This window comes from Falco punctatus (genome assembly GCF_963210335.1).
Source record: "Falco punctatus genome assembly, chromosome: 11".
NCBI classification, from domain to species: domain Eukaryota; kingdom Metazoa; phylum Chordata; class Aves; order Falconiformes; family Falconidae; genus Falco; species Falco punctatus.
This window is the reverse complement of record NC_137591.1, coordinates 27,700,945-27,716,888: the sequence shown is the minus strand read 5'-3', so window position 1 is coordinate 27,716,888 and position 15,944 is coordinate 27,700,945. Positions and strand designations below refer to the sequence as shown.

General features: G+C 50.7%; 1 protein-coding gene across 10 annotated transcripts in view; it reads right to left on the bottom strand.

Annotated features, from left to right (window-relative positions):
* The window catches only part of LMX1A (LIM homeobox transcription factor 1 alpha), a 90,184-nt gene that overhangs the window by 22,976 nt on the left and 51,264 nt on the right, over window positions 1-15,944 (bottom strand). For 6 of the 10 annotated variants that reach the window (XM_080407413.1, XM_080407415.1, XM_080407416.1 and 3 more), the window contains one exon: window positions 11,865-15,926. In XM_080407413.1, coding sequence (XP_080263539.1) covers window positions 15,364-15,926 — 563 coding nt within the window. In that variant the 3' untranslated portion in view covers window positions 11,865-15,363. Of the gene's footprint in view, window positions 1-656; window positions 15,927-15,944 lie in introns of those variants that run through there. The other 4 variants (XM_080407420.1, XM_080407421.1, XM_080407414.1 and 1 more) reach the window with 4 other exon arrangements.

The following is a 15,944-nucleotide window of genomic DNA, read 5'->3' as shown; positions in this document are numbered from 1 at the left end:
GCCCAACTCTGAGCTCTGTGCTGCTATACCTGTTTGTTGCTATCCAGCTGGGCTCTCTGAAGGTTAGCTCAGTTATATCTCCCCTCCAGCCATCAGGAACCTCAGCAGTGTTTCATAGCCATGACTGCAACCTGACCATTTTGGCCAGCCTCCAAGCTGCCCGGGTATGAAGATGAGGCAGAGGTGTCACCATCAACACCACTTGTTCCTCGAGGCCTGTAGGCCAGATTTGGGTAGGGTGATAGTGGTAGCTAGAGATGAAAAAACACCCACAGCACTGGTGTCATTCTCACCTTCAAACAACCTAGTCCTAAACATGTTTTGTGAGGTCACTGCATAATACCTATACACAGTCCTGCAAGTCATCTCTCCTCAGCCCCAGGGTCTACTTACAGATGACCAATCAACTTGGCATGTTATTCCTTAGCACTGCTCCAGGACAGCTCACAACAAAAGACATACCTTCTCCATGTCCTTCCCCCTCCTGCTATTTTACTCCCCTCCCCCCCCCCCCCCCTTACCTTTACCATTTCACAAGTCCTTACTAAGCAAATTTCTGCGAGTTACTTATTGCCCATCAGCAGAAACACTAAGGGAACATGTCGTGAAGACTTTTCTGCCTTTCTAACTCAATTCTGTAAACCTGATCTTTTGTTCCCAAGATGTCATACTGACCTGACTAGACCCAAGCAAGGAAAGCATTGCATTGGACTAGAAAAAAAAACACCAACCCACCCAAAACTAGTGCTGCAACCAAAATTTTCTCTTGTTCTCTGCTTTTGACCACTTTAAGTCATGCGCTGCCATCTCCTGTGCAGCAGTTAGCTGTCACAGAAGACACTTTGTTCATGCATTTGAGGCCAAGTTCTAATCACTGAATGTAATAGGGCAAGATGAGTGATAGATTGACACAATTAATTTCCATGTTCCCACAAGTAACATTGATTTTAGGGCATTCAGTCTTTACAAGTCACTGAATGCAAGGGAAAACTTGGCTCTGATCTTTTCAGTAAAGGTCAAAAGGGTGCTCAGATCTTTGTATGGGAGCTCATCCGTTCCAATGCCCTTCAGGGTTTTGAAGTCTGCCCCACTCATGAGTCTAGGAATTGCCTCTGATTGCATGTGCTGGGGAAAGACTTGCTAAGAAGGTCATGTGGACACACCTGTGGTACTATTTGAACACTCAAACCTTTCCTGAGCCTGTCCATCTACAGATCAACATGTAGAGGTTGAGTTCCACTGCCTGTTGATCCTCTAAGGACTGGTTCTAGTGCTCAGTCCTTTTCCATCTTGATCTAACTGGCAGCTGAAGGCGGCCAGCCTTCTGATTTCTTCCTGCTGTCATAACACTTACACTGCACAACCATTTCTCATTAGCAGGATGTCTACCTACCCTTACCACCCCAACCCAACTGGAAAGACATAGGTCCCATGAGAACAGTCATGAATAATCAGTTAGTGGATGCATGGGAGACAGCTGCCACCTGGCTTTTACACTGTTGGAAGATGCTCAGAAGTGAACCGGTCAGGAGGAGTCAGTCTATCCTAGCCCTGCTCATGGCAGCACTGGTGTTGTCCTGGCGCCTCTAGTTTGGGATCTGGCCTGGTTTTCCTCCAGGCTGAGGACTCCACCACCCTGTGATGCTCGGTAAGAGGGTGGCAAGTATAAAGTGCTGTTAAAGCAGCCTGTGAAGACTGGTTTCATGGTTCACATCACTAAGTATATGCCAGCTTCAAATAAATTGAGGATGGGAGGGGGGGAAACCCCGAAGGTCCACCCAGTTGACAGCCTCATCCCCTCTGAGGGGAACTCCAATGTCTGATGCATCCTCCACACACGCACACAGCCTGTGCGACCTGTATTTCTCCAACCCTCCTTTCCATGAGCCCAGCATGGACACTTATCAGAAGAGCCCCAATTCCAAACACATGACCCACCACCTTCTCCTTTCCCAAATCCCTGTCTAGTTTCAGAGAGCCGCTGCCCTTTTAGCCTGTTGGGTGTGTGCCTTACTCACAGCCCTTTCCTCACATCTTTTTTATATAAATCCATCACACATCTCTCCTGCAACAGAACAGCTTCTCAAAGATACATTTTCTTCTTGGTACAAACATGCATGCAGATGTCCTCCCTCCACCACGCTGCTTTTTTTTTTTTTGAAAGCAAGGACCCCAGGTAGGGAAACCAGAGTGCTTTGGACACACATGTAGGTTGGATCTAGTAACAAATGGAAGTTATTTTCAAATGCAGCTTTGATCTCTTCTTGAAACATCCAACAAGCTGCTGGGCTCACTAACCTGCCGGCCAAGGATGCTCTGACTCTGTATCCCACCCCCATGGACCCATCTCTAAGGATGCTCCCTGACTCCATATCCCCCAGACCTTTCCATGTACCCAGGCTGCCCAGTCCTGCCCCATCCTTTCCACCCCTCCTCCATGCCCTGCTGCCAAACAATGCCTGTCCTAAGAAAACCACCCCACAAGCAGGTGAGCGACCACAACAAAGCAGCCCTGCTATGCGCGGCATCCCCACTCACAAGCCAAGCTGGGAGATTCACCTGTGCGGCCCAGACAGTGAAGAATTGTTTGGAGCAAAACACTGTGCAATCAAGTGAAGATAGCAGAGGCAATGGGGTCAGGCAGGCTGCCTGGGGCATCTTTCATCTCCGACTTCAGGAGGTGGGGTGTAAAGTGTGTGCTGGCCAGGCCCAGGGCGGGCTCAAAGGCAGCCTTGTTCTGCCAGCTATCTGCCATCTCTCTGATGTCACACGTTTCATTTGGGCAGCTCACTTCAAAGGCCCCCTTCTCACGCTCCCCTCCCTCCCCTCACCCCTTTCTCTCTTCTGGGTTTGGATTTTGCTATTGGGCAGATAATAGCCCAGCTTTCCCAAAAAAACATCACACTGTACATTTTATAAAAAAATAAATCAAAGATACTTAAAGAGTAGCTGCCCAAGTTAGCCCAGTTTGAACAGGGCAGGGCTGGGACAGCCACCAGGAAACCAAAGCCTCTCGCTTTCCTTCCCTCTCATGCTCAAGCTGTCTACAAGCAGGAGCAAACCTGGGCCTATCCTGGCTCCCCCAGCACCCCAAATCCTTCTCTGTTGACAAGGGGCTCCCCCTTATATCTGCACCCACCATACATTTGCTACAGGGACCTCTGCGTCCGAGCTCCTGCCAGCCATGTGTGCAGTCCCCAGCAGAGGTCCAGTTTTGGCTGGAGTTTCTAGAGCAGTTGTAACCCACCCCCCTTAAACCGTACCAAACACCACCCTCACATTCCCATGGCAGCAGGGTACACACCATCCACCTCCACAGCACTTGCAGGGTGCCTTGAGGCACGTCCTTCAGGCGGGAGGCCAAAATACCCGCCATGATGTGTTGGCCATGCCAAGACAAGACATCTTGCTCAGCTGCAGCCTCTTGTTGAGCAACTGTACCTCTGCCAAGCTACACAAACTTGTCCAACACTACACAAGAAAAAGATGGCATTTCAAAAGGCTAATAAGACTCTGGATGCAAGTTGCCTACTGGGAGAACGTGCATCCCAGTATGCAAAACCTAAAGAGCAGAACGTATTCAGATACAAGCAGAAAGGCCCTGGCCAAAAGCCATTTCCAAGTTTTGTCCTAAGCATACAAAAAACCTCATGTGCCCTCAGTTGAGTGTTAGGTGACTTCTGGTTTTGGAATCCAGGGAGTTTGGTAGTTTCAAGCTTTTTTCCACAAATGGAAGCTATCCAGTGTAGCAAATACCTTCCTGCACACACTGTGCTTCCAGAAGCAGGGGATTTAGAAGGTGGAAAAAATACTGTGGGAGATGTGGTGGTGGTACCCAGCAGGAGCCCAGGGATCCTGGAGAGAAGCTGTTTGGGTTGCACCACCATACAGTTACCCCTATCAGCACACCCTACCATGTACCACCCCCTTCACATGGCAGCCACTTCACCACTACTCCTTGGCTCACCTCCACACTGAGGTTTTGGTGACAATAGTAGGAAAAGGTGCATCGAGATTCCAACAAAAAGATGCAAAAGTCAGTATAAGAAAGAAAAATCACATCTGTTCCAGCCCCACCAGGCTGCTGACCTTTACTAGGGCGCCTGGAGTGCAGGGCATGACTTCTCTAGATCAAGCCAAGCCTGCTTGATGGGCAGCTAACAGCTCATCTCGAGTGATGGTCTGATCCTAGCCATCAGACTGCACAGGAACCAGCCCCTGAGGGTCCCCCAAATCACCCTGGCTGCTGCTGACACCCCGACACCCTTCCCTGGACAGGCAGGAGCCGAGATGTGCTGCTGCCTCTCCTCTGCCTGAAGCCTGTTGGGGGACCTCCAGCCCCAAGCCCCCTCCCAGCAGCACCGCACCCCACAGGGAGAGGGGATGCAATTTGTGTCGAGGAAGCCATTTTGAGGCCTTGGGGAACATAATGTCAGAAATCCCTAGAGGTCATTTCTTAATGCTGACAGCTCGGAGAGAGGCGGAGGTACTCTGAATACCCGCCACGTAAGCAGCAGCCTTTGCTCCCCAACACAAGCATCCACAGGAGGATTTAAAGGACTCACAGAACTTACTGGCAGGTATTAAAAGTTCACTGGGGCTGTAATAGCAATCTGTCAGCCTGCTGCTAATCCGTCTTGACAGAAACTTTATAAGAAGCTGAAGCGTGTTAAATAGTCCTGGAGTTTAAGCAGAGCAAATGCAAGGAGGGTGGTTTAAAGCGGAGGCTGTTTTCCTTGGACCTCTGACCAAAAGCCCAAGGGCCAGCTTGGTTTGACTCTGTGAACACCTTCTCTCCTGGAGGAGAAAAAGGAGAGACACCTTTAGAAAGCACCATCACCCAGACAGCACCGAGGAACACCCTGAGCACCCGGCAGGCTGTGCCCCAGGCAGGTGGTGCACAGGCAGCGATGCACAATAGCGGCTCTGTGCGCTCGCCCAGCCACCCGCACCCCGGGAGGTGGGGGACAGCACACCAGAGGGGTGCTCACAGGGACCATCCGATGCACCTGCGCTCACCTTGGAGTCAAGAATGCAAATAATTCACATCTGCAAATCCTGGGAAACCCATTAGCACTGAAACTGGATCTGTTCACCCCGTGAGGGAAGCTTGCCCAAGTCCGCGCGTCGCTGCCATTTCGAAGACTGTTTTACCGGCTGGTTATCACAGAGCCCTCAGTCTGGGCTGCGTCATGCAGGTGGTGTCTCGAGAGCAGTGGTTTGTGTCCTCCAATCCATGGATGTTAACAGACATGGCAACCAGGTGTGCCCTCCTGGGAAAAGCAGCTCAGAGGGTCTCTCCCAGCAGAGCCAGCCTGCCACACGAGTGGGACACCAGTTACCCACCAGTATGCAGCACACCAAAAGCATAGCTCAATAATAGGACTGCAACCTGTCTGACACCAAAGGACAGCTTCCCATTGCCCTCCAACATAAAGGTGAACCTTCCAGGTGCACTATAGGTGTTTAGGGATCAGCAGCTGAGGTGCCATGTCCAGTGGGTTTCTGCACCAGCAGGACTGCAAACACATTGCAGGAGCAAGTTTGTGTGTGTTGGCACTGCTCTGAATATTCCCCGCAGTTGGTTTGTTCTGGAGCAGATGGCAAAGTTTCATCACCGTCTCTGTATTTCACTGCTCTATTTCCCATGGACCTCCCAAGATTTTCACTTTCTAGCTAAGGATCCCATTCCCTCCCTGAAGCAGCCCATGCTGCAGAAAACCCCACTAGGAACACATTTATTAGAGTGACTCAAGACATCTACACAGAAGTTTGCACGCCGTTAGACTGTCAGCGAGAGCCTCCAGAAGACTTTCAGCCTCACCTTCGCTAGAACTTGCTGCAAAGAGGGGTGGGAGAGCTAAGAAAGAAGAGTAGGGGACTTTCTCTTATGATCCTGCCAAGACACCAGCCACCTGGCTCACAGGCTGACAAAGAACAAACAGCATACCCCTGACCCATTTTGGCCAGGTCTCCCAACAGAGGGAAGGAATGAGCCAGCAGCAGTAATGTATATCTGCCATAACTCCAGCACATCAAGCACACTCATGGGTCTCAGCTCAGCAGAACTCACGGGGTTGCTCTGGCCAACAGGGTCCTCTTCCTGAAGGACTCAGTAGCAGCCCAGCTACTGGGAAGCCTGATCTCCCGTGTCTTTGTGCATCCCTTCAGTGGGCAGCCACAACCCCTGCCTCACACCTCAGCTGCAGATGTGACATGGGTAGCAGCAATCAGCAATGCAGTGCCTGAAGTCCAGCAAGGGTTGTGCTCACACTGAAGTCTCCCCATGGAGACGGAGAGTAGTAGTGGACAGATTTACAGATCTCTTCAGCATCCCTCTATGCAAGACCCACAGAAACCTATTTTTTAACTTATAAAAACAGACAGAAATAAGACAGCACCAGCAAAAATTATTTTGGCAAGGAGATGGCAGGTCAGGCAATTGCATAAGCCTTGTCTGAGCAGAAAAGCACAATAAAAACATTTGCTGGGAAATAAAAAATAGCCACCACCAGCCTTGCTGGGAATGCAGAGCGGGACCTGTAACAGCAGCAAAAAAGGGAGCATGTGTCCTGGCAGGGGGTGGGGGATGTGGTATAGCACAGCAAATTCAACACAGCATCATGGATGTCAGCAAGAGCAGGCAGACGCAGACCAGGTAGCCAGCTATAACACCCTTGCATGCGGGCAGCCCGCTGACTTCTTCCTTAGGAAGCACCTTGAAACAATCCCGGAGGAATTCACAAACCGGCATTGCCATTTTTTCCCCCCCCAAGTCCTGCTTCCCCTCAGCGCATTGTCATCATCTTCCCCAGGAGCGGAGTTGCTCCCAAGTAACCAGATCCCCCCCAACCACAAAGCGCCTACTGTATTCGCCCCGATGCTATCAGGAGGGGCTGGCCGGGTGCATACGGTCAGGCAGCACCTAAGCTCGGGTGGCCCAGGGCTGTGGGATGAAACAAGACTCCTCCTCCTCCTCCCACAGCACACCACAGATTTGAGGCCATCGTGGGGAGGACTGAAAATGCAGCATCTCCTCTGCTTATTCATATTTCATGGGGAAGCTCTTCCCTGCCAGCTCCAGCCCTAGCTAATACACTCTCCACCAGGCGCTTCTGTCAATCCCTGCACAAAAGCCAGCGCTGCCACAAACATTTGTTAGCTCCTCCCGAGCTCCTGGCTGGAGGTGAGCTGGTCATATCAACAGCAGATTTTTATTTTGAGGAAAGGAAAAAAAATAACACAAGTCAGGGAAGCAGCTGTTAAACTGCAGGAATAATCAATTAGAAGGCAATTTCATCATCTTGAATAAGCTTGCTTGCACTTAAAAGCTTTCTGAAGGAAGCTATTAGCCTCTAATTGATGGGAACTGTAAAGCCCAGGGAAGAGGCAAAGCAGCTCTGTTCATACAACTGTTTCTGGGGCACAGCATGGGCTATGGGTCCCACCACTGCTGCCCAACACGTTGCAATGCCTTTGAAGATGACATCTGCCTTCGGGCTTCTTCATGGGTCTAACTCCTTGCCAAAGACTCACTGATGCTTTCCTCTGGGTTCAGTGTCCCTTCCCCATCTCACTCTCAGGTAACCCAGCCTGACACAGGAAAGCCACTGGTCAGACACCAGCCATGCTGTTCTCCTTCCCTGCCACCAGCTGCAGAAGCCTGGCCATGCTCAGGCAACTGGTGGTGAGAATTGGCCCCATTTTTCACCCCTTGAATTTGAGGATCAAAACAGGCTTTCAGATGGTTCACAGTGTCTCTTTTTAGGCCTCCTGGTCACCCATGGTGGGGCTGCTCCTTTTTTAGATGAGCTGCTCTACCACATTTGCTGCTGCCCTTTAACTCCTGCGTCCTGCCTGAGCTTCTCACCCCGTCTCCAGCTCAGCCACCCCAGCCTCTGTTGAAGAGCTCCCTGCAAAGACAGTCTTTGCCCCATGGGGTGATGCTTCATGTGCCCCAGCCCCCAAGGTCTTCTGCTGGCAGCCCTGGGATGTCGCCGCTCCTTCCTCACTCCTCCACCTACTCCAGGAGGAGACAGAGCAGCCAACAGTCAGTTATAGCTTCTGGCAGGCTCCAGCTAACCCTGCTGGAAGGGTTTCACCAGCCTCCTCTTCCTAAACTCCTCAGGGGCTCTCCAGTTACTTCCCAAATACCTCCATGCACTCAGCTGCACAGCCAAACCCTCCAACCCTGGGACACCAGTGCAAGGTTGTCAGGACAACAGAATCAGCCACCCAAGGCACAGGTGTTGCGCTACATCGTTAGTTCCATGATCTCATGCTATGTTTCCCATACAGTCCCTGCCTCATTCAGCAAACGGAGAGTTGCTCACTGTTTCCCATCTCCTCCTCGCTCTCCTACACAGCCTCCAGGCTCTCCGTGCTCACATATTATTTTGAGCTTGTGTTGAGCACAGACTTGTTTCCTTACAGATGCTCTTGGGAAAGTACAGAGAAGCCCGAGGCTCCATGGATACCTCCCTTCACAGCCCGTCCTCGCCAAAGCAGATATTATTGCATCTGTACCGCAAGGAACAGAGGCAGGAGGAGAGCCAGAGCTGCTGGGGGCCAGCCAGCTTCAGAGCACTGATCTGAGATGCCAAAGCTCGGCTCTCCAGATCACCAATTCCATCTGGCCTCTCTAAGAGTTCTCAAGCTTGGTCAGAAAAGGGGCATCGGCTCTTCACCCCACTTGAAGCCACCAAGTTGATAGGGACCCTAGGGCAACGCCTGCCGGGGTTCACCACCAGCTCCCCGTCTCTGTCCAACAGGATCTGCCTGCCTCCTGCCACAGATTTACTCTGCCCCGAGACCATGATCCAACCCACCAAGCATCCCTCTGAATGAGCCCCCTGTTCTCAGGGTCATCAGGGGAGAAATCTGATCTCCCCTCTGAAGCAGCAGCTCAGAGGGCCCGAGGCAGTGGGAACCTGCTGTTCTTCACTGAAAGTGCTGTCGGTATTTGATCACTTGGAGTGTTTTGACATGGTTTGCAGTTGGATATGCTCGTCCTCAGCCTGTGAACTTATACACATCAATCAGGCAAGCACACATCAGCCTCCACATCAGTGTCTAGGAGGTCTACAGCTGACAAGATAACCTTTTCATGACCAACACGTTGCCAGTCAGAGGAACAGAGACAAGAATTTGGTCCGATCTCTGACAAGATAAGATGTTATTCACCTTTTTACACCTGAAGAGCTTCTAACCCTTTTCCTTCCATTGCATGTCTTTACCATTTTATAAATAGGGGTTTTTTTAAATGAACTTTCCATGCAGTCAATGAGCAGCAAATGCAAGTCACAGATGCGGACAGCTGGTGTTACCTGGGATCTTACTCAGAGACCTACCATAAAACCAAGGCACTCTTCCTCAGTGGCCTGAGCCCTACCATGTGTCACAAGACAAGCATTTTCTAATGATGGGTGACATTCTGTGCCCAGAACAGCATCAGTGTAGGTATCAGACATCTGGCAAATTATTTCACTCTGGAAGGGTGACAGAAGCAACAAAAGCTTTGGCAATTTCCCACCAAAGAAGCTGCATTTGCCACCTCCCACATACAGTTCTGGGGAAAGACCCTGCCTGCTGTTTCCCTTGAGATTTGTGCCTTTCCACCTCATACGCAGAAAGGTGACCTGCTGATGTGGGCACAAACTCTCCCGCAGGTTCTTTCCATGTGAGTGCAGGCCCACATCACCCAAGAAAGCAACACCCACCTTGCCAGCCTGCAAGCCCCCTAAGCAGCAAGGGGCTGGGGAGGTGGCTGTGCTCTGGGGTCCCCTCACTGCACCAAGCTCTTTGCTAGGTTTGGGGTTTCCTCACACCCACATCACAGCTGGCAGGAGCCAGCACAGCTCCACTGGCTTCAGTTACATGCTGAGCCAGGCCATTTTGAGCAAGGCAAGGATCCAACCCTTCATCTGGAGGTGGTTTTCCTAGACAGCATCTGCTACCAATATCACACATTTCCAGGAAGATTGCTTGCTCCAGCTCCTGTGTCTGCACACAAGTCTCTCACAAATGCCTAAAAATACCACCAAGATTTAAATCTCCAGATGCAAACCCAGCCAGTATTGGCCAATACCATTTTGAGTTTCACTCCAGCCTGCATCTGCCACAAGCTCCCAGACCATCCATTCACAAAGAGCAAGTTAATTAACCTAATATCACTCAGAGCTAGCTGCCTATCAGTTATCATCTAATCAGTGTCCTCAACTGAAAAGTAATCTCTGACTTGATCTTTCCTTGGCCACCGAGCAGTGCCAGAACAGAGGCAGCTTTGTTTTGTGTCACTAAAGACACAAAGGTCAGGTCCCAACCCTTTCCTGGCATTGCCCTTGCCTTGGAAAGCAAGGTAGAACCCGTTTTCATGTCAGACAGACCTTGTCCTTTTCTTCCTGGCTTTGACAAGAAGATACGGTTTGTCGTAGAGAGTCACTCCCCAGGCATTGAGGGCAGGCTCAGACACAGAGTACAACATGGCAAAGCAGCACCATGAAAGTGCATCCCAGGGGGGCCAGCCCCGAATTTAGCAGGCCCACCACCCACCCAGGGACATCCAACAACCCACCCAGCATGACAAGAAGTCATCTGCCATGCAGCAACTCCAACACGTGCAGAAGACAAGACCCAGCCAGTTGTGCTTTGGCAGGATCCATCTGCACCCTGAAATCAGGCAGAACAGAATATGAAATCCAGATGACAGGAGGACCCTCATCTGCTACGACATGGCAAGGTTGCAAGCTGGACTGGTGTTCGCATTGTGTCAAGCGCACAGGCCAGCTTGCAGAAGGAGGACAGCTTTAAGACCATGCATTCTGCTGATTTTACTGAAGACCTACCCCCTTCTGCAATACTAATCCTTCCCCAAAACTCTATACTCTAAATAATAGTTTTATACATATATACACACATACCTCAAGCTACTGTTATTATAGGGTGTCATTACATTTTTTTCAGGATTTTAAAAGTAGGCAACCAGTCTGTATGACATGGGTTTTATGGGGGTTTTATTTTGGGGGAAGTAATTTAGTAAGTGTAAATTGATAGTTAGGCTGATGGAAAGCCAGACTGGTGTAGGTGAACATTTTTCAAATAGTAGATAACTGTGGGTGGAAGAAGACAAGCCTTTTAACTTTAAAAGGCTTTACAAAAAAACCAACACTTTAAACATGATGTTTTAAGAAGCATCCAAGTCAGGGGAATTTTTAAGGCAATTTTAATAACCATTAATGAAAACATCCATTTTTCTATTGCAAGCCTGGGTGGTGTTAACCCAGCCATCACCCACAACTAGATCCTGCAAACCAGACTCATGCTGGCTCTGTGGGTCACAGCAGCTCCTCCACACCACATACAGACCACCTCCCCCAGATCTGCCCCCTTTCCATAGAGCAAAGCACTTCTCCACATCCAGCCCCTGGTGACTATCCACCTCACCCCAGCCCAGGTTCCCTCTGCTCCGCTAACACCAGTCAGCGTTTCTACAAGACCACCAAACACAGTGATAGAGAAGCCTCAGGCCATAATTTCCCTAACTTGTCCATGCCAGGACAGATCCAGCACTTTTCCCTGTTGCTGTGGAACCCTCTTGTGCCAAAATCCCAAACTAAAAGATCAGATTTCACCTTTCCACATCATCCACCCAGAAGCTGGGTTTGAAGACAACCAGCTAAAAAAATTACACTTAGCCAACATTAAAAAATACCGGCATTTGTAACAGGTATCACCCTCGTGCTTTGTCAAGAGTAAAACATGCACAAATACCCCAGTCTCTACAAAGAAATTCCTCAACACATGTTTCTCTCTTCAAAAGATCAAGGGCTTTAGAAATCCAGCAAAATTTCCACACAAGCACCTACCCTGCTGTCCTTCACAAGAGCATCTCAAATCAGGGCAGGCAGCTTCCTAGGGCACATCTTCCCACCTCCTCCCAAACACAGCCAACCTGTGAATCCTGCTTTTATAGGGTTTTACCCTCTCTCCAGCAACACCTTTACCTCGTGACTGACTAATTAAACCCCAAACGAGCAAGCAGGCACAGGTGAGATGCTTCTACTGGGAGAGAAGGCCTTGCAACTCAATACAGCTTGTTTAATTCTTTATGGAAAGCCTTTCTCCTATGTGTTAGATGTTTCTCCAATCTTCTTTTTGTACTTTTCAGCTCGTGTTTGAGGCAACAGAGGTCAGATACGGGCTCAGAGATGTTTTGTAATCAAAATGTGATTGTTGAGAGAAAATGGAGCCTGTAGAGTGGTGAAAAATAAGTCTTTGTTTTGGGGAGCAAGGGGAAACACTCAGCTGCAGGATGCCCAAGAACACAGACCTGAGCAGTTTGGGTCAGGCAGGCTGCCCAGCACCCCGTGCCAAGACATGACTGGGTGACTGGAACAAACTGGGCACTGCTGGGCTAGGGCTGCTGGTAGGGCTTGCAGCAGCTGCCGTCCATAGGGTGAGGTGCACTGCTCTTCTGTCCTGAAATAAAGCAAAACCCCAAACCAACCCTAGAAATCCAGGCTGCTCTTAGGAAACTACAACTTGCAAAATAAAAATCACAAGTTTTCTTCACACAGTCGCACCATTTTAGAATATTTTTTTCTGCAGGTTGGACTTGGAAAATATTTTATAGCACAGGAACAGCAGAACAGTGACTGATGAAGAGCGGAAAGGAGAACATCTGGTTTTGAACATTTTAGGCAATGGGTTGCGTATCTCCATCCCCAATTTGGTGGCATCGACACATATTCATGGGATCTCTCCATGTCAGGGAGCTGTGATGAGAGCAACCCCTATCGGGAAATACCCACCCCTACCTTTTACGAAGTCCTAACACGGAGTTGCCCATGGCCCTGCCATAGAGCATTGTGGTTCATGGTGAGGTGATACTCCAGGTGAAGCCATTTATGGAGTAACCTGGCCTGCAGAAATGCTCTCCCACTCCTGCAGTCCCCCTGTCCTTGGGAAGGGTGAATGCCTCCCAGCCATGTTCTGCTTCGTGAGCTGAGATGGCAGCCAGGGATGTGAAGGTACCACTGAGGTCTGCAGGGTGTTTTAAGCCAAGAGCTCATGCGTTCGGGAAAATTTTTGGCTAGTAACCTGGCTGTCCTGACTTCTACAGCTCTCCTTCAACACTAAGAGCATAGAAACACTGTGGGCAGGTGGAAATGTGAAGCAGAGCTTTCTGGTGGTACAAACACACATGGGCCCATGCAGAGAGCTGGAAAACATGCAAAACAGTTTTCTTTTTCTCTTTTTTCCCCATCCCTCCTTGTTGTAAGGAAAGTTGCCTGCTGTCTGGCCTCCCTTTTTCTTTCATCACTTTGGCAGGGCGTCATCTCCACTGCCTGCAGATGCCTAGATGGCCCAAGCTGGCTGCTCACAGCTGAGCTAGTCCTTGCTGCGCCCAGTGGAGAGCCCCAGCAAGCCCCTCACTGCCACCTTGAGTGGGAGCCGGAGGGAGATGTGTCACCTTCCACCAGTCCCCCCTGTCCATTGGTCATGGAGGACCCTTAAGGGCCGGTTTAGTCCCAAACCAGAGAGTATTTGATATCTCAAACCCAAGGAGCTGAAGCTTCCCCTGCAGTCTCTCTGTACCCCACCCAACACCTTGCTGACTTTGGAGATGGTGCAAACCCTCCCCTCTCTGAGTCAAGGGGACACCCCACGCAAGAAAAGATCAGGCGCCTTTCGGGTTTTTTTTTCCAGAGATCTTTTTATCTTTTTAATTTCATCTTGGTACGCGATTTCTGACAGTGTGTCAGCATCTCCTGCCGGGTCAGCCATCTCCGGACCCCGCTACATTCAGTGTCAGATCGTACGGTGGCAATGAGCCAGTGTTTTGAGCCTCACAGTCACTTGCATGTCTTTACAGGTTGTTGCTTACATCATTTGTGAACAGCAGCACAAAAGGACACAACGCATGAAAACGAGAGTGGGGATGAGGTGAGGGTCAGCTGAAGGCTCGACCCTAAGGAGAACTTTCCCCAGGTTCCCACGGCTCTGGCAGGGATGAACCCGAACATGGGGTGGGAAATGCAGGGCTGTCCCTCCTTTCTCCTTCACCCGAGGGGTGGCAATACGAGCTGCGGTGTTTTCCAGAGCCAGGACAGCAGTTCCCACTCACCTAGCCCCCACGTCTGAGGGTACGGGATGGGGTTGCTGGTGGAGGCAAGCTGGGTCCTGCTGTGGGAAGGAGAGAGGTGATGCAGAGAAACATGGCTGAGCCCCAGTGGGCCAGGATGTCCACCAGCTCCAGCAGTGTTGTCCACCCCACACCGACCTCCTGGACACGTCCAGCAGTGGGGACAGGATCTGGCCACCATGCTGTCCCCATCGATCCGCCAGCAGAAGAGCAGGTCCCTGGAGCCAGCCCTGCTTTGTGTTTCAACTGCACCTCAAAACCAGTGGGGCAACCTGAGAGCACCAAAAATAACCAACCCCAAAACCCAAACCTATCGCCTGAAATGAACTGATTTTCCTTCCCTGCCACTGGGCTTTTGCAACCTAAACATAATGTTTATAAAAAGTAAATTATTTCATCTTATAACTTAAGTGCATTGAGTATTTCCTTAAATATGGTTCACGTTGAAAATAAAGTTACTTTTGCTGTACAGTAAATTTCTGATAGACTTAGAAATAAACTTTGTTGATACAATCTGGCAGGTGCAGCTGTGTAGTACATCACCCACAGCCACACGGCTCTGCACACACACACACACGTGCGTGCCCACACACACACACATACACGCACACAACCCCATCCTCGGGGACGGGGGCAATGTTAGGGGTTTCTAGCTTTCTATATTCTCATGGGAACATCTATCTTAAAAGTCACTGTGTTTTAACAGCGAGCACTCAAGCTGGTCGAGGCAACAGAGGGAAAACCCTGCAGTGACATTTTCCCCGTGTTTCCCCAAAGTGTCGTCAGCTTTTCAAATTTCAAAGCCCTGCTGATGCCTTAGGCTCTCCCCATGAAGATCAGCAGTTTGCTCTTTCCACTCCTCGGACCGAAGGTGGTGCAGAGTGGGTACGGTACTGGGATGATCCTATAGGGGCATCCATCCCCCTTCCCCTGCCTTTGCCCCTGCTGAAACGAGAAATTTGGTTCCCCGTTTGAAATTTGAAAATCCACCAGCCAGCTGCAAAAACCACTCCTGTCCCTAATCCTAGGCTCCTAAAAGAAACATGAAACTATGTAACCCATAACTTAACTCGCTCCTTGGAAATCCCAAGCTACAACATATTGTTTGACAGCATCCCAGCAGTGTCGCTTCCCCCTCCCTCCCAACCCCGGGGGCTCTGCAGCCCCTCCTGGGGCAGCGCGGCAGCGGTGGCTGCCCCGTGCCGGGGACCATGCCACGCTCAGGAGGTGAAGTAGGAGTTCTGCATGGAGTAGAGGTGGTCGATGGGGTTCCCCACTCGCGCCTGGAGTGGCCCTGCGTCCGCCGTGGCGAGGAAGCAGTCACCCAGGTTGCTCAGTGAGGTATCATCGCTATCCAAGTCGTGGAAGAGGGGCTCAGCACCTTGGGAGGCAGGGAAGGAGCAGAAGGGCTTCAGAGCCTGCTTTCTCCTCTGGCACCATGGCAGTGCCTGGTACCCCCAGCTTTTGCAGAGTAATGATTTAGAGGTGAGGGGATTGCCATCTTCCCAGAAATTGCTGCATCCCACACACAAGCCCCCACCACACAGCCCCCCACCCCAGCTCAGCATCTCTTCGAAGGAGAGGAGGCAAGGGGCAAGCCCTGGAGCCTTACCGTAGGGGTGCATGTGGTCTCCGGGCATCTGCGGTGGGGTGAGCCCTTGCCGGAAAGGGTCGGAGCCGTAGACACTTTGCTCCATGCCCAGCAGCTGCTGGGGTGGGGGCAGAGTGGTGTAGGGATTCAGCATCCCCTCCAGCCCCGCGCTGCCACTGCCATTCGTCTGGGCTGGAAGAGAAGAGCAAG